This window comes from Saccharomyces paradoxus, chromosome III (genome assembly GCF_002079055.1).
Source record: "Saccharomyces paradoxus chromosome III, complete sequence".
NCBI lineage: Eukaryota > Fungi > Ascomycota > Saccharomycetes > Saccharomycetales > Saccharomycetaceae > Saccharomyces > Saccharomyces paradoxus.
The window spans coordinates 320,249-338,359 of NC_047489.1; the positions used below are offsets into that span (position 1 = coordinate 320,249).

The window sequence follows — 18,111 nt, forward strand, 5'->3', positions numbered from 1 at the left end:
AAAAAAAAATCAACTCACGTTATAAAAAAGCTCGATGACACTATCATAACTTTCTTATTGTAATATACCACCACATTGTGGTGTTTCTTCAATGAAAGCGATTCATCGCATTTTTTTCAACGGATTCTGATATTCAAAGCTAGATCTTAATTCACTACGTCAACAAAGAGTAGCCCACGGAAAAAAAAAAAAGCAAACATATGAAAATACCATAAAAAGGAGTAAAAAAATTAAATTTCATGTTTAGTTACAAAATATTTAAATTCTTTATTTAAACAGAAATAAATGATCACGATAGCAAAAATTTTGCTACATTATAATATATAACCTAGGTTGCAATTTCTTCCTCAACGCAGATTGTATTATTTTACTCGCTATTTCAAAAACATAATAGGACAAGTATATATAAAACAGTTGAATATTACAATACAAAACCCATCAACCTGTTAGTAGAAATTTGAAAAAAGTTTTTATTAGAGAAGTTTTACATCACTAATTACGATTTTTGTTTGCAAAAAGTCTCTTAGCAATCAATTGCAATAGTCGAAGTAATGAACCAGATACTAAAAAAATTTTGAGGAATGAGGAAGCTATCTATACCAGAAATTATATAGCACCATTTAAGAAGAAGTTTAAAAGCCTTGGGGTTTTCGTTAATATAAAAAATTTATGCTTAGTATTACGGAGAATCTTGTTCCTGAAAAAAAAAAAGGAATATTTAGTGTCATATGCAAATATAAAAAATTATTAGAAGCCAGCCATCTTGTTCAAGAAGGTAGGCGAGGACATTATCTATCAGTACAAACATCTTAGTAGTGTCTGAGGAGAGGGTTGATTGTTTATGTATTTTTGCGAAATATATATATATATATATATTCTACACAGATATATACATATTTGTTTTTCGGGCTCATTCTTTCTTCTTTGCCAGAGGCTCACCGCTCAAGAGGTCCGCTAATTCTGGAGCGATTGTTATTGTTTTTTCTTTTCTTCTTCTATTCGAAACCCAGTTTTTGATTTGAATGCGAGATAAACTGGTATTCTTCATTAGATTCTCTAGGCCCTTGGTATCTAGATATGGGTTCTCGATGTTCTTTGCAAACCAACTTTCTAGTATTCGGACATTTTCTTTTGTAAACCGGTGTCCTCTGTAAGGTTTAGTACTTTTGTTTATCATATCTTGAGTTACCACATTAAATACCAACCCATCCGCCGATTTATTTTTCTGTGTAAGTTGATAATTACTTCTATCGTTTTCTATGCTGCGCATTTCTTTGAGTAATACAGTAATGGTAGTAGTGAGTTGAGATGTTGTTTGCAACAACTTCTTCTCCTCATCACTAATCTTACGGTTTTTGTTGGCCCTAGATAAGAATCCTAATATATCCCTTAATTCAACTTCTTCTTCTGTTGTTACACTCTCTGGTAACTTAGGTAAATTACAGCAAATAGAAAAGAGCTTTTTATTATTCTTTTTTGCTCTTCGGGAAACTGTATAAAACTTCCAAAAAGGAAAAGTGAAACAATACATCTCCCTGAATTAAAGAAAAGCAAGAAGGACAACATGGACGATATTTGTAGTATAGCTGAGAACATAAACAGAACTCTGTTTAGCATTTTAGGTACTGAGATTGATGAAATCAATCTCGATACTAATAATCTTTATAATGTATGTTTTCATTTCAAGGATAGAATTTGAACTAATTTACTAACAATAGTTTAGTTTATAATGGAAAGTAATTTAACTAAAGTAGAACAACGTACATTACACAAAAATATTTCTAACAATAGGTTAGAAATATATCACGATATCAAAAAAGAGAAGAACCCAAAGGGAAAATCATCAATATCACCCCAAGCACGGGCGTTTTTAGAACAGGTTTTTAGAAGAAAACAAAGTCTTAATTCCAAAGAGAAAGAAGAAGTTGCAAAAAAATGTGGTATTACTCCACTTCAAGTTAGAGTTTGGGTATGTAATATGAGAGTAAAGCTTAAACATATATCATATACTAACAATTTGTAGTTCATAAATAAACGTATGAGATCTAAATAAATTCGTTTTCAATGATTAAAATAGCATAGTCGGGTTTTTCTTTTAGCTTCAGCTTTCCGCAACAGTATAATTTTATAAACCCTGGTTTTGGTTTTGTAGAGTGGTTGACGAATAATTATGCTGAAGTACGTGGTGACGGATATTGGGAAGATGTGTTTGTACATTTGGCCTTATAGAGTGTGGTCGTGGCGGAGGTTGTTTATCTTTCGAGTACTGAATGTTGTCAGTATAGCTATCCTATTTGAAAATCCCCATTGTCTTGGTCTTGTTCCCAATCTTTGTTTATATACTCATATTGCTATACCCTTACGAATGCTACTATTTGTATAATGTAGGAGAGTGACATTAATTCCATGTTTTCGTGCTAATTATAGGTACCTTTTTTGATAAAAAAAGTTTTTAATCAAAAATACTTAAAGTATTGTGGAAATCCTTTAGGAAAGTACTATGTTCTATCTTCCTTAGGACGTTATTTAGATTATACGTTTCGGTAATATCGTATTTAGTGATTATGTTTATTATATTTTGTTGCTATTTAACTCTTTTTAAAAGTAAATAAACAAAACAGCCGTACACTTCTAAATTAAAACATTAAGGAAATGAAAGTAATAGTAATTCCTGTAGTTAATATACGTATATGTGACGACTCATATTCCTCATATACGTTCCTACCATATCATATTCAACGAATAGATGTTTAACTCAGCTTCAGTATTGCCTGAGCTTCTCGTTTAACATTCCTTCTGCAATAGGTGCAAATCACACTTAAACGTATACGAGGTGCACATTAATATACGATGCAAGCATTTAGATTGTTACCATAGGAACTCATGTTACTATTAATTACTACGCGTTCCAACGAATAACCACTCGTTCCAGCATATAGATTGTATAGGACAAGTACAATTATGTGAATTAAGTTAATAATAAGTCTGACAGCGGGGTACTCTCCTAAACGGCCTTAGGATGGTCAAGACATCTGGTATCACAGAAGCCTGTAGTACAACATATCCTGTTGTATCTCAAAATGAGATACCTCAGCATTACTAGATTTACCAACCTAGACATTGTTGGAATGAAATTCTAATATCATCTATTTAATAGTATATTATAATATGCGGTGCAAGAGGATGGCATAAAGATTGAGAAACAGTCATCCAATCTAATGGAAGCTGAAATGCAAGGATTGATAATGTAGTAGGATAATGAATGACAACATATAAAAAGAAAGAAGATAAAATAATAACACTATGTAGAACTATCGATTCCCTTTTGTGGATTCTTATATCCTCGAGGAGAACTTCTAGTATATTTTATAGCCTTTAGTAACAATGGAATCCCAACAATTATCTAATTACCCACACAATTCTCACCAACAATTATCTAATTATTCACCAGATTCTCAAGTATTTATATATGTTGGTTTAATACTGTTTGAGACAATGTGTCTTCGGTCGTTTCAGATGTAATTGACGATTACCCTTTTAAGTAATCGCTAGCGTTTCATCTGCGACATAGTTGTTACTATCAAAGTACCTTATCCAGTTTCAACCGGGACATATCCCAATGGAATTGGGCTTCTATGGCCAAGTTGGTAAGGCGCCACACTAGTAATGTGGAGATCATCGGTTCAACTCCGATTGGAAGCAGATATTTTTTTGTCTCGTTAAATGGCCCAATGTGGTGTTCGTACTGCGGAGTCCACCGTCATCTGCGAACAATCAATACTAGGAGGCTTCAGACCTCCTTAAGACTTCACTTGTACTACACAGTGGGATTTAACGAGAGCAGGAGATGTTCGGAAATTTGAAGCACATTATGAGTAAAAATTTCTATCACCTTTACTCCGCTCGCTTTTCAACGATTTCCTTAACATATAGTTATACAGCTCACATACATTTAATTTTTATTACTGATATAAAAAATAAAATAATAACTAAATAAATAATTTTATAATATTTGGCCATGTTATATAAAAAATTCATGGAAAAAGATTTTTTCGAACCATTATCAGATACGGAGAGTTGGCAAATAGAAATATATGTGTCAACAAAAATAAGCGTCATAATATGTACTTAACCTAACGAGAGACTGCTTGATCAATAAAGTAAAGTGGTAAAATGTATTATGTGTTGAAAATTGCGGCTGTGTCATATTTTATCGTATCATCAAAGATACACCGAACGAAGGGCTATTTTTAGGACGGAAGCAAAATAACCATGCCGCATAAAAAACTCTTCCATATGCCCCATGTAAGAAGAAATAATAATATTATTATGTAGAACTATCGATTCCACTTTGTGGATTCCAAAATCCTTGAAGAGAACTTCTAGAATATTCTGTATACCTATATTATAGCGTTTAGCAATAATAGAATCCCAACGATTATCTAATTATTCTCATAATTCTCAAATATCAAGATCTACTTTATCAAGAACCAATTCAATAAAACACCAAAGAAATATCTATATTATCATCCGAGTTAGGGTATTCCATGGGACAAGAGTAAAGATTTCGAACTAGGTACCACAAAAAAATAAAGAATGCATATATAGCCTGCGAAAAATCTTGAAACGCTTCACAGTCTACAGCTAATAATGACAACGGTGCAACTCTCCAATAATTAGAAAAGGAAATATCTTTTCATATGATGTATGAGGAAAATGATATTAGTAGTAAGTCAATATGATAGTTTACGATCCATTAATCAAGATCGTTTATTTATATTTCTTTTTCAGTGGTGGATTCAATTTCAAAAAATCTGCATAAACAGTAAGCTTCATTAAAGAGTTTTTTTTCAAAAATTTTTTGTGTTCTAACATATATAGTATTTACATTCATATTGGTGAAATTAAGGACTTCTCCCACTTATGATTATCTATTCCAATTAACATACAAAATGGTTTGTAATACTATCAGGCAACTGGGCTATCCACCAGCTATTCCTGGGTTCAATATAAATACTAGACCTTTAAATAACTCTTCTTCAGCGGGGAAGTATTACCCCCAATGTGTTATGATCAAGGATAAGTAAGATAATGCTTCTACGATCCCCGCTCAACGATACGTCCATCTGAAATGGGGTGTCAGCATATTACTGGACACCTAAAAGTATCTCCTTGTCACACCGATAGATGAGGACTAATCAACGCCGACCGTACTGATTTCACTTACACAAAAAGTGAATTCGAACGCTTATGATCAAGTTTTTTTATTACACTTCCGAGCTTTTTTAGTAGGCGTGGAAGATTTACCAGAAATCATTATTGGTAATAGTTATTTCAATGACCACTGTAAATACTCCAATTATCTACATATATATTTCCGGGATTCATTCAAGACGTGGGTATTGGTAAGTATTATTATTACTCCGATGTTTGATAAGAATATCAATAAGGCACAGGCCAAACGTTACTGATTTAGGAAATACTTATCAGTTTAGAATTCATCGAAAAGTATACTTATTAAACCCCGCCGCTAAATTATAAAGTGTCATGTTAAAATTGGTGATAAGTGCTCAAATTGTTTGCTCGGTGATGATAAAGTTAAGACAGCTGGTCAAGAATGACTACTGATATTAATTTTGACCCTGTGATGTTTTTAGCTCTTATATAAGGGCTCATATTGAAAAGCCCTTTTATAACAAGGTTGGACATAAATTATCAATTATTGTTGATTACGCCGAAGCTGTCAGGTTATTTGATGAAAGTACTTTCCAAGACACTAAAACTTCTTAAACGAAGATGGTAAAATGCCAAAATGCAGAAGAGTGCCTTTTTTTTTTTCAAATATTACTAGTAATAAAAAGGTAAGCAAGAGAGCCATTTCATCACACAAATAAACTTAAGTGATTTTGAAAAGATATCTGAACTCAGCGCAGCTTTTTCTATTTTAAAGACTTTAGAAGAAGCTTCCTTGAAATATCCAACAGTTTTGAGTACGACTTAGCAGCTGGAATTCACACACAAATATCAATAGTGTTATTAAAGTGCTAGGCGATCCTAGAATTGAGGACCTTTTCAATCAATAGAATGCTCTAAAGAGGTTGTTCCATAGCACTTTATCTAGATTAGCTAGACCAATGAGCATTAAAGTGATTAATATCAAGCACAACCAAAGCTCTGTAACGGGTTGCACTAAAACATCATCTTTTTGATAGAACTAACTACAACCTATACCTATTTAGCGTATAATTGCCTATTGTTATTATAAGAGGTTTTTCTTAAAAAATTTTAACCATCCTCATTCGGTAATCGTAAAGTTTTCTTCTCCATTAGATACTGGCAATTGCTAAGCAATATGGCAGGACAAATGAATAGTCGAAGTGAACTTTTGGCATAATCCTGTAGAACACAAAAAATGCTTAGGATAACAAAAAATAGTACGTTATGCCATATATCTCCATTCCCAATTGTATCGCATTATAATATTTAATTTAAAGAAGCAGTGAATATACTTCAACATTACGCGCACCATAATAAATTAAAATTACCGCTTTAGAAAAAAATAATCTTGAGGCTAAAGGACAAAGAAAGAAATCAATACAAAATTCAACTTTGATCGATTTGTTTAACTGAGATTATCTCAGCGTTCTTCTTACTACAATCAGTAAAATTGTCTTCAACTTCAATAGTTCTAACGATTGACTCTTCATCTGTCTCATCAAAACCCATCTTACCAGTCCAGCCATTGGATACCAAATAGTTGTGAAATTCAACGTCTTGTTTCATTAAATCACTTTCAAGCGAATGTGGAACAAAGAAATACGTAATGATAACACCAATAAGACCACAAATTGCAGCAATAATAAAAGTCCATCTTGCACCCAAATTATCTCTGATGGGTTGGAAACATTCGACACCCACTACAGAACCAATTTTACCAGTCACAGCAGATAAGCCGTAGAAAACACCTCTAACAGCGGTGGCTGACGCCTCACTGCTAATAACACCAAGCATATCACCTGGTCCGGCATTGCCTAACATATTCATGAAAGCATAGAAGATAATAAACAAGGGAGTAATTTTTTTTAATTGGTCGTACGCACAACCTATGATTAGGCCAAAGATGATATATCCAGAGAAACCAAACATCAATGTATATTTACGACCAATACGATCAGACAGATAGGCACCAATTGGAACACCCAGTACAGCTAGAACACCCAGTAATAAATTCCACTCTGCCACTTTTACTAAATTATTTTGATCCTTGATAACGGAACTAATAATTGTAGAACTGAAAATACCATTTGGGAAGGTGACAAAATCATACATAAACCAGGTACCACATGTACCGAGTAACCTTTTCCAATAAAATTTCAATGCTAGAAAATATGGTATATTTCTTCTGATTCTACCTTTTTCATACACTTCTGTAGTGGCAGTCTTCCATCTGAAATAGAACACACTCAATGGCCAGAAGCAACCTATGGCAAAAACGGTCCTCCAGATCGCCTCTAAATGTTTCGTTCCTGAACAGATTTTGTAGACAATTAAAAAGATGATGGTAGCAAATGGACCGCCGAAGGCTAGTGGTAGATTTGTTACCATAACTAGGATACCGCCTCTTTTGGTTGTGGTATATTCATTAGCAGACTCATTAGCACTTAATGTACTAGTAGGATATTCTGCACCAACGCCGATACCTACTAAACCTCTCATAACTGTTAACATCCAAAACATACCAGGAACAGTAGTACCATGAGAAGCAGCACACAGAGCGCTACCAATAACCAAGATAGCCGTAGCTACAAGGATACATGATTTTCTACTATAATAATCAGCAGCGATACCCATAAAAAATTGACCAAAAATAATACCAACTAAAGCTGCGTTGGAAACTCTAGTTGACACTTTTGAGCTATAATTTTTCTTACCGTACTCCATAGCGAATACCTTATTCAACATACTCATTGAACCATTCACATAACCATCACTTATTAGAGCGAAACCGGACGCAATGATTGTAACTATGTTTTTCCATTTATCTTTCTTTGAGGTTTCAGTACGAGTTGCACGTCTTTCGGCATCATATTTTATGATTCTAGGATTAGTGTTCTCGTTCACTTCCTTCTCATTTACCGATGTGGTGTCCTTATCTTCCATTTTTGAGCGTATTCTATATTTTGATTATAAGGCAAAAAAGATTAACTGACGTCTGCGGTTGGTTAACTAGTCAATAAGAGGGGAAAACCAACACTATGGTGAACATCTGCTACCACCACATTCATCGGGGTTTATATATTCATCAGTTTTCCTATTTTATTCAGACACATTCTTGTAGTCTTCCAGCAGATGTCCCTCACCAAAAGAAACTAAGATAGCCAAGTTGAAAAACTAGGTTAACTGAAGAACTAAGTTAACCAATGTTGGAAAATAATCGTACGATACAGTGCACGGAATGCCTTACGCCTATATAATCAATCCATCCTAAGTGGGGGTCTAATAAGGCAATTTATGAATATAAAGATGAATGTGGCGTCAAACGGCAACGTGGAAGGCCTAAAATCCAATCATATAGCCCCTATTATTCGAAAATTATTGTACTTGGTATAAGATTCTACGCCGCTATCACTACGTGCTGCTTGCTTTTGATTCTTAGCTTTCTTTACTAGCAATCCACGTGTACCGCGAAAAGTATTAATCATTCAGACACTCTGGCATTTAGGGGATACTGTCAAAAGGAGTATGCTCAATACTGTCATAATCCTATGCACGTTCTTTTTTAATTATCTTGGCAAAACGTGGGGCTCGAACTTTTATAACGCAGAGCGACATCTGTGGCTATGCAGTCAAGAAAAGTTAACTACTCATCATCATGCTATAATGTGCAAATGGTATTTATCGTAGAGACATACCGCCAATGTACCGTTAGAAGTATACTTCTTGAAATGTTGATACGATAACATGAATTTTTCGATAACTAACAACCTTATATTCGCTTATTTTTCTGTTTTTTTCAAAAGCGGTAGTTGTTGCAGCCTTATCGCAGATATAGATATAAATTTTTTGACAATTCTCTTTCGCTTCCTTCTTTTTTGCTTACTGGTGTATCAGTAGCGAGCATACACTAACCGCTTAATTGTTGTAAACAAATACTAATAAAAACTTGTATACAGTAAGTCGAGGATATAATGATTATTCTGTCCTTGTTTACTGCATCCTGACTTGAATCGAGCCACCATTTGTGTTGGTTGGGAAAACGATTATGAATAGAAATAACTGCAACTAGGGGCTGTTAATTCTTGCGTGCCTCTGTGTCAATCGGCGAAAGATAAGAGGACAATAGAAGAGAAAGTGGCGACTTCAATGGCGATTATATTGCGCCTGCCATTCTAATCTTTTTTTAACACGAAGAATTTAGGAACACCATAATTCGAATATAAAGATATGGTGTTTAAGAAAATTTTGTTTCGTTGCGATATGGTTTTATGTGAACATATCGTGTTCATCGAGCTTCAAATCCCTAAACCATTTCTCGCACTATACTCACAACAAAGGTGAATGGAAATTTCAGATAATGCACAATATTGAAAAAATGCTTCTGCTTACTTTTGTTAAAAAAAAATGTACGTTTATTTAGTCTATGTGGAAAAAAAAAAAAAAAAATTACTTGTCCTCGTTGCGTGCAGCTGTTGAATCAGGCTTGTGTGCTGGCAATGCGTCTGGAATGTCGCTAGTGACAGGCTGGTCTGTCTGTGACGTCCGCTCTTGTTCAGGTGTGCGAGCAGCCTCTTGCTCGATTTCAGAATTACTGCCTTGATCTGTGAAACTGGATAAATCGTTGGCGTCTTGATGCAAGCCATCTGATTCATTTGAAAACTGACCATGAAGCAGTGAAGAGTAAGTAGGACCTTTTCTGTTGCCAAAACTTGCCCTTAATCTTGAAGAAAAGTGTGCTGCACCTGCCTTCGGGCGCTGAAACGCAGACTTGGTAATTAAAGAAAGGTATAAGCCTAGTTTAACAATGATGTTGGCAACTCTATCAGTATTATTGTTTTCTATCAGTCCATCGTCTCCTAGTCTAATTTCTTCAAATCTTGAAAACCCTCCATTTCTTCTGATACCTCTATCATATACAAACCATGCGGCAAAGAAAATAACGAGAAGAATTGTAACAAACACCAATACATAAGCACCGGTGTTTGTAGGGTATTTTTCTTTGAATGCCCATTCTTTTCCGGGACAAGGGTGTGGGGCTAAATGGGCATCCAATTTCAGGCCACCTTTACAAGTTGATAAGGGAATTTTCCTATAGCCGGAGGATTCAAAATATTCAATTAAATCTGGCTCCTTTTTACAGATATCGGCAGCATTGGCTGAACTCAAGCCTTTGACTAATTTACAAGTACCATCTTTGGCTTTATAAAAGTTATAGTCACACTCGAAATCATGTCTTGTACATGGACAGTTTTTGACGTTCCTGGAAAATTCAGAAAGTGGAACATTCCCAATAAAACACTTTTCATCGGTTTTACGTAAAAATTCTGTTCTATGGCCAAATAGACAACCATTATGGGAACCCAGAGGAGAGTATTCAAAGTCTGCGCTTTCTTTACTGGTAATACCAAACTTGCATTGCCTCTCGAAGATGTTTCTAAAATCGATTGTGTATGTTCTGAATGAACCACTCCCCATGTTTTTTGCTTCTCCAAATAGCAGAAACCTTAAAGCAGAATCTCTGGGAACGGTGGTAATGTCCTTTACGAAGACCTTATCACCACAGAACTTGTAATCTTTCCATGTTTTACCAAAATCAGTGGAGTAGGAAATAGAATCAGTTTCTGCATTTTCAGGCACCAGAACTAAGACTCCACCATGATCACCGTACTCCCATTGATGAGGGCCTTTCTTAACTTCAGCCCACGTCTCTCCTCCATCAGTGGTTAAGAAAGTGGAACACTCCTCATATGGTAGAAGCCTATCCCCGACGTTTCCGACACCAAACATCATTCCTAACGCAGAACCGGAAGAATTTGTATCTCTTATATCCTTACGTTCAGTGTAGCCATGAAAATGTGGAGAACACTTATCTAATGATACAGAATCGTAAGAAAACTTTTTCCCTTCCGAATCCTTCTTTGGAGGTTTCAAAAAGTTCCAATCTGAACCTTCATTAAAGGTAATCTTCGTCTTCAATTGTTCGTCTTCCTTATTCTCAGCAACCTTGTCACTATTCGAAACGATGTTGACGAGGATAATGCTTTCAAGACCTTGAACTTTTTCAAAGTCTATATAACCCAATGTATTTCTATTAACAGCATGCTCCAAGGTGACAAAAGAAGTACCATTTGAGTTGGATTTCAAAAGATTACCAAAATCGCGTCCTGATTCTATGTTTGTTGCCACATGTATAAATATCGATCCCTCCTCGGATCCTAAAATAGTAAATGCCTCCTGCTTCCCAATGTCTTCACCATATGGGAACTTTGCCTCGGCAAACTCAGCACCATCAATAGTTACATATGCCCTTAACTCATTGTTTTCATGAGGCACGGCAACAATGATATAGCCACCAGTAGACAAGTAACCGATAATGTTTTCAAAGACGGTTGTTTTATCACTGTGGAAAAAATCTACAGAAGAAACTAAGCTTCTCGTTTCTGAAGACTTTTCCTTTACTTGGCACATAACCATCTCCTCATTTGACGGATATTTGAAAAGTGTGCCTGCGAACTCACAATGAATTGCACTATCAAGCATTTCTGTAAAAGTTTCACCCCCATCTTTGGTGAGGTATGCTACGGCATGACATTCTGGACTTAAGATTGATTCACAATTCTTACCACCATAATAAATAAATGTATCCTGTGCTTTAGCGCTAAAATCCAGTGGCATACCTAATTGCCTGGCTTCAGGCAATTTAGCTATCATAAAAGAGTATCCTCTATCGTGAGTTAAAAAGATGTTACCTTTGGAGCCAAACAAATAAGCTGAAGAATTGAAATATGGGTTGAACACAACTTCATATTAAAACTATAAATATATATTATAATAATATATTAACATAATATTAAGCCTTTATATATTTCATATAATATCAGTCCCAAATAATGACAATTTTTTTGTCGTCAGTGTCAAATCTTTTTATTGCTTATCCATCATAGTGGGATAAAGGTGCATATCTCATCGAATTCAGCATGACCAAAAGATTCAATCCGTAGCTTATCGAAATATTGATAAAATTGAATTTTAAAGTCAAATTTGTTTCCAGCAGTTACTATTTCGTTGCCATTAGAGCCCTCCTTTGAAATTTCATCACATGGAATGTCTACGGGCTCAATTTTCATGGGTGTTTTACATTTATCACCTTTGATTAGTTGTAATGGCTCTACTAATACAGATTTACTCTTCGATTTGTCACATATATCGGAAAGAGCAATTAGATTATGATCTGGTACACACTGGCCGTTTGTGTCCCTAACGAATTCAAACGAACATTCGTAGTCTGATGCAGAACAGCTGTCACAAGGAATTTCGTGTAAACTCAAATCTTTGAACGCTTTTTTTACCAAACAACGGGCGTCTTGTTTCCTCCTTCTATACTTGTATTTGGCGCCATTAACACATTTCCCGTCCGCCAAATTCCAGTCTTCAAAATCTTCCTCTTCACACGATTTATAGTCAAATGCAGCAGAAAAATCAATTGCATACACGATACTTCCTGAAAGGTATGAGATGTTGGAGACGTTTCCTTCTTGACTGGCCTTAGTAACTAGATCCCCGATTAGAATAAATTTTGAGCCAGATCCGTCTGGTGCTGTATTAATCAATTTGGATGGACAGATACCACTTATACCATCAGTTAGCTCATATTCACTCCATGTTCTACCTTGGTCTAAAGAAAAATAAAGTTTGGATTGTACATCACCATCTTTATTTGAAGGATACGGGATATATACAACGATATTTCCCAGATCACCAGTAGCATATAGCCCAGAAGAATTATGGGCCAATCTCCATGTTAGACCGCTGTCCCTAGAGATGAAAGTTTTTTGGTTTTTCCGATCAAATTCGCTGCCATCGCCAACAGAACCTGTCATTAATATGATTCCGGCAGAAGGATTTGAAACTCTTAGGTTATAAAAATAACCCTGAAGCGAGCATCTGTCAGGCCTAGTGATATCACAGCCGAATGAATTTGCATTTTCTCGGTCAACAACTTTCAAATTTGACCATGTGAGGCCGTTATCAACAGATATTTTAGTTTCTCCTCTGGCTATCTTTCCATCATATTTTCCTTTGCGATGAAGGTGGTCAATGGAGGGACGAAACGATCCAAATATTGTTCCTTTCAAGAAATCGGGAGAAGTGAGCCTAATATCTCCAAACCGATAGTTTGGTGTCCATTCAACAGGTGAAAATTTCAACCCTTGAGAATCTGATATTAAAATCTCTGAGGAAGCTGGTTGATCGTTTTTCTCATCTGTGAATACTGTAGATATAGGAAGGATGATTCTTCCGATAGAATCTTCATGAATCTTACCCACTTCGACGTCCCGTAATTGAGTAGGCAGTTGTGCCTTTTGAAAAGTAGATGCATCATTGGATATCCAGATGTCCATAGATGACATCTCATTATGCCCGTCGTCTTGCGTTAAAACGACCACATGAGACTTCAATATCTTGTATCGATTAACAATTTTATCTTTGAATTCATCGAATTCTTTAAAGGTTCTGCCTCCATCACTACTCAAAGCCAATTGAGTGTAAGTATCAGTTAAGCGATATTCCTCATCGTACTCACGGTTAGAGAACAAACAGAGTATCGAAGCATCATTACCAGTAAAATCAGAATCCTTGCTAGACTTAATGAAGTCACAGCTTGAGGTTGTTATATCGTCCTCGTTTTTCTTTTCCAAGGAAGGTTCAATTTTGAAAAAGGATTCTCCATCATCGGTCAAGTAAATTTCACTTGGATCATCTACAACATCTGCGTTTATCATATAGCTGTAGCAATTCGCAATAATAAACTCTTTTTTTGTGGGATGAGTAGTTATAAAACAGTCGCCATCTAAATATTCTTCAGTTGAGGGTATAGTTAAAGCCCTCCATGACCCCCCACGGTCATCGGTAATATAGAACTTGGGTGATTCACATATAAAAGCGAAACCTCTTTCCTGTCCATGGAAAGGATCAACAGTAAATTTAAAAATACGCTCTTCAATTTCTTTGACCGTTTCCCAATTTTCCCCAGCATCGAAACTTATCCACACGACCCCCCAACCATCTAATCTGATCGAAGTGTTGGAATCATCAAAACTCACTAGATTAAATGATATTTTTTCTATGAGATTCTCCGTCACTTTAGGGACGAATTCCTCTGCACTGAATAACGGAAGAAGTATGAAGATCCAAATAATATATAGGGCATGAAATAATATCATAATTGAGGATCTTTTACCTTTTATTAGTTCAGAGTTTTTTCAGAGCTCGGAACTTTACATTACGATTCAACTGACCAAAAAAAAAGGATGTGAAGGATCTTCTGGTTGCATATTGGCGAGTTTTAAATATATCTTGGCGCAGCAGGTTGCAAAAAAATATTCTAATAATATTCCAAAAATACCGAGCTCAGATAATTGCAATTATTTTGAGTTTGGTAATCTTGAATTGATCATGTTCGCTTCCTATTCAACCTTCGGGGTAACGTGTTTACCATTTTTAATGATGGAAACCAATAGATAGAACTAGGAACCTAGGAAAAGATACATTGATTTGCTAATGCTGCCAGGAATACGCTAATACTATAAAGGAGGCACCTTGTTGAACCTAATTTGTAAATTTAGAGGATAAGCGTTTTTAAGGGGTATGGTCCAGAACAGTGACTGCAAAACAAATTTTAAATGGTGAACAATTGTTTTCACTATATTCAATTGATGCAGCTTGAGATGACGTTAGAGGTTTATTGTAGTACAGGCATTATTTTGATATGTCGAGGCATTGAAGTATCAATATACATATTATCGGCGTGCAGCTACCTAACTGTCTCTCTCACACCGTGGTCTTTTCGAATGCAACAACTTTCAAGTTAAGTAAAAATGATTTATTCTATAAAGTATGTATTTAGTGGGAAAGAATCGACAGACCTGCTTGCCAAGTTCTCTTTCTAAGCAATTGAGCTTGCCAGTCCCCCTGAAAATGCTAAGGCCCGTGTGCGACTCTTCCCATTATCTAGATATGTGGCTGAATCAAAAGTTAAATCAGAGAAAAATGCACAAGAATCCACTATATTGAACAGTGCTTGACCATCAATACTAATATTTGCACTTCAATATCATATATTCAAGCCCACCCGCAAAGAATAATCGGTTGAGGTTATATCATCTGGCCCGATCATGTAACATAGCCAAGTAGCTCCATTCAAAAGGGTAGTGCGATATTTGATGAGACCTTGAACTAAGTTGCTTGATGATTCAGAAACAATGGTTTTGAACCAATTTTGGCATTTAAAGAGCCATAATTTCCCTCATATACGCTTTAGTTGATAAGTTAATTGCATATCAGCTGACAGAGGTGACAAAAGCTTTCAAGAACTTGAATCTGAAAAGCCGGCTATCGGGACTCCTTTATGCTGAATCCTTTGGCTCTTTTATCGTGCATTAGTCGCTCATCTATCATATTCACAAAATTTGTCATTTTCTGGTCATTGTATTGCATATTAGCCGAAGGAAATGTTATTTTATCCTCTGTTATGATCTCCGTACCAGGGTATTTGTTGCTACACCTAATTCTTCTCTTGATAGCGTGGCATAAATATTTTGTTTTGATGCCTTGTTGGGCTAGGCATTTTGATAATTACGTATATATATAGTAACGTAAAAAGAGCTTTATCATAAACAGGCAAGGAAAGAAGGTATGCCACGTATCCTTAAACCTATCAATAATAATTTTCACAGTTATGGGAGACAGAAGATGGACTCAATTACGTAGTGATGAATGCCCATACATTCCAGCCAGTTTAAATTTGTAATCGCAATATTACATAATGGCTCAGTTTAAATGGTAAGCTATCACATTATCATATTTAATAATTACTCTGAAACAGGTTCTCGACACTGGAATCTGCTGTGAGAATGACCTAAAGGGTAAAAACTTTCTTTTAATAATATAAGTCAAGCGCAAGACTATTGAAGAGAAATTCATGAAATTTTGTATGTGTTCTAATGCATTTCTTTAGTCCGTTTTTCGCATTGGAAAAGTGTGTCAGAAATGTAGTAAAATGCGGCGCAGGCGTTTAGACAGCGAGCCGTTACTATAAGAGGGGAAGTTCTTCGAAGAATTTCGCTAGTTATTATTACAGTGTATTAAATTTCGCCAAGGCTTTGCCAATGAAAGCGAGTGCATAATTTTATGTGCTTGGTACATATGAAATCAATCGATATGTAGTAATTGGATTGCGGATGGGAAAAACACATTTACCATGGAAGCGTGATTCACAACAAATTGCACAATGGACTATGATCTTTCCAAAAGTCTCCTCTGTTGCCCCTACAAGGGGTGATCAATAATAAGCAATCCTATTAAAAAACCTAAGTCACTATAACTAAACGTAATAACTATGTATATGAAAGAAAATTTTATCGGTTTGTCATCTAGTTTAATACGGCAACTAGTTTTTCACCAGAGTTCTTACCATGTTTAATGTCTTCCAGCATATGAGAGACGTCAGAAAGCCCGTTCTTATAGATCTTTACTGGAATATGGTGAATTTGCCCATCATTAATCTTCGGATTGATGAATTTGACGAATTTGGTGGCAGCTCTCCTGGCTTCTGGGTCGGCTGGCAAAATAATGTTTCCAAGTGGTACTTCGTGCCCACCTATTGAGTACAGCCTTATTATGTCAATAGTGATATTTTGCCTCCTGTTCTCCTTTTTGACGTTTTCTTCTGTCAAGTTTTTTAATTCAATAATAGTAGCGTCCAATTTATCGGCCGCACATTCATACACTTGTTGAAGCGTATCTTGATTGGCGACACAATCGACCAAATACGGGATGTTGTTGTACTTCTGTTTGATTTGTTCCACCACATCAATATCATGGTAATCAAATAATTCATCGGCACCATATTCTTTCAATAGTTTTTCGTGTTTCCGAGAAGCGACAACAATGATCTTGGTGAAGCCATTCAATTTATTCGCTAATTGAATGAGTAACTGGCCTACTGATGTTGCTCCACCCCATAATAAGATGGGAGCGTTTCTTTGTGGGCTGGATGGCTCCCATTCTAAGTTCAAACCTAAATTATAAGTCAACACCAAACCGGCTGTGGTCAGTGATACTGGGATAGTGGCTGCGCCTTCCAAAGACCTGACAGGGCCGGCAGGTAGAATATCCTCACCCAAAAATTTGAGTTCATTGGGTGATTTGTAGGCAACCGCAGTTGAAATAGCGGAATATTCAGCAAAGGCACCATTGGAAGGAAATCTTACGGAGGATCCGTGGATAAACCCATAAATATAATCACCAACAGAAAAATCTTTAGGATCAACGGCTGGGCCCAATTTAACAATTTGGCCAGCAGCGTCACATCCCAAAATAGAACCTTGGGGGCCAAGCTTGTAGTCAATGTGCGCCCAATCAGTTGGATTACCAGCAACAGCAAGAGTCTTAATCAAAACAAATCCTTCTTCCAATTCAGGAATGGGAATGCCCTCTTTGACAACCGCTTTACTATTTTCAATGACGACGGCCTTCATGGTTTCTGGAATTGTGATTGACATGTCTGTAGGTTATATGTAGTTGATATTCTATACCCAGCTTGCCATTTCATAGAATGTAAATTAGAAAGATCTTAAGCTAGATAAAACAGAAAAAGACTTGCCTGCTTTATAAGAACTTTTCTCAATATTTGTTGAGACACCGCTTAGTAATAACATCTCGCATGTTTGCTTTACTCTTACGAATACTACTCTCTGGGATACGGTGCGACTCTCATCATCTGTAGGGTTTTCTATGTGCTGAAAGCCTATCCCAACTGGCGGAGCCGCGCGACAACCGTAGCGGATCCGAGCCATCTTAGTCAGCTGGGACAGGAACGGCTGTCATATGAAA

General features: G+C 35.9%; 6 protein-coding genes and 1 non-coding gene across 7 annotated transcripts; 2 read left to right on the plus strand and 5 right to left on the minus strand.

Annotated features, from left to right (window-relative positions):
- Nucleotides 1-910: 910 nt before the first annotated feature.
- HMRA2 (homeodomain mating type protein a2) lies at nucleotides 911-1,270 on the minus strand (the record flags this gene model as incomplete). The annotated part of the gene is made up of 1 exon (XM_033909136.1): nucleotides 911-1,270. One exon carries the CDS (start codon nucleotides 1,268-1,270, stop codon nucleotides 911-913), a length of 360 nt encoding a protein of 119 aa, XP_033765027.1.
- A 294-nt stretch (nucleotides 1,271-1,564) lies between these two features.
- Nucleotides 1,565-2,229, plus strand: HMRA1 (Hmra1p; the record flags this gene model as incomplete). The annotated part of the gene is made up of 3 exons (XM_033909137.1): nucleotides 1,565-1,669; nucleotides 1,724-1,969; nucleotides 2,083-2,229. 3 exons carry the CDS (start codon nucleotides 1,565-1,567, stop codon nucleotides 2,227-2,229), a joined length of 498 nt encoding a protein of 165 aa, XP_033765028.1.
- Nucleotides 2,230-3,629: 1,400 nt separating this feature from the next.
- Nucleotides 3,630-3,702, plus strand: SPAR_Ctrna10T. The gene has a single exon. It is a non-coding gene; the product is annotated as a tRNA-Thr (tRNA).
- A 2,901-nt stretch (nucleotides 3,703-6,603) lies between these two features.
- On the minus strand, nucleotides 6,604-8,160 carry GIT1 (Git1p; the record flags this gene model as incomplete). The annotated part of the gene is made up of 1 exon (XM_033909138.1): nucleotides 6,604-8,160. The coding sequence occupies one exon, from the start codon at nucleotides 8,158-8,160 to the stop codon at nucleotides 6,604-6,606; it is 1,557 nt and encodes a 518-aa protein (XP_033765029.1).
- Nucleotides 8,161-9,663: 1,503 nt separating this feature from the next.
- Nucleotides 9,664-11,928, minus strand: SPAR_C01430 (uncharacterized protein; the record flags this gene model as incomplete). Its single annotated transcript, XM_033909139.1, has 1 exon — nucleotides 9,664-11,928. One exon carries the CDS (start codon nucleotides 11,926-11,928, stop codon nucleotides 9,664-9,666), a length of 2,265 nt encoding a protein of 754 aa, XP_033765030.1.
- Nucleotides 11,929-12,155: 227 nt separating this feature from the next.
- On the minus strand, nucleotides 12,156-14,441 carry SPAR_C01440 (uncharacterized protein; the record flags this gene model as incomplete). Its single annotated transcript, XM_033909140.1, has 1 exon — nucleotides 12,156-14,441. One exon carries the CDS (start codon nucleotides 14,439-14,441, stop codon nucleotides 12,156-12,158), a length of 2,286 nt encoding a protein of 761 aa, XP_033765031.1.
- A 2,208-nt stretch (nucleotides 14,442-16,649) lies between these two features.
- Nucleotides 16,650-17,780, minus strand: SPAR_C01450 (uncharacterized protein; the record flags this gene model as incomplete). The annotated part of the gene is made up of 1 exon (XM_033909141.1): nucleotides 16,650-17,780. One exon carries the CDS (start codon nucleotides 17,778-17,780, stop codon nucleotides 16,650-16,652), a length of 1,131 nt encoding a protein of 376 aa, XP_033765032.1.
- Nucleotides 17,781-18,111: the final 331 nt, after the last annotated feature.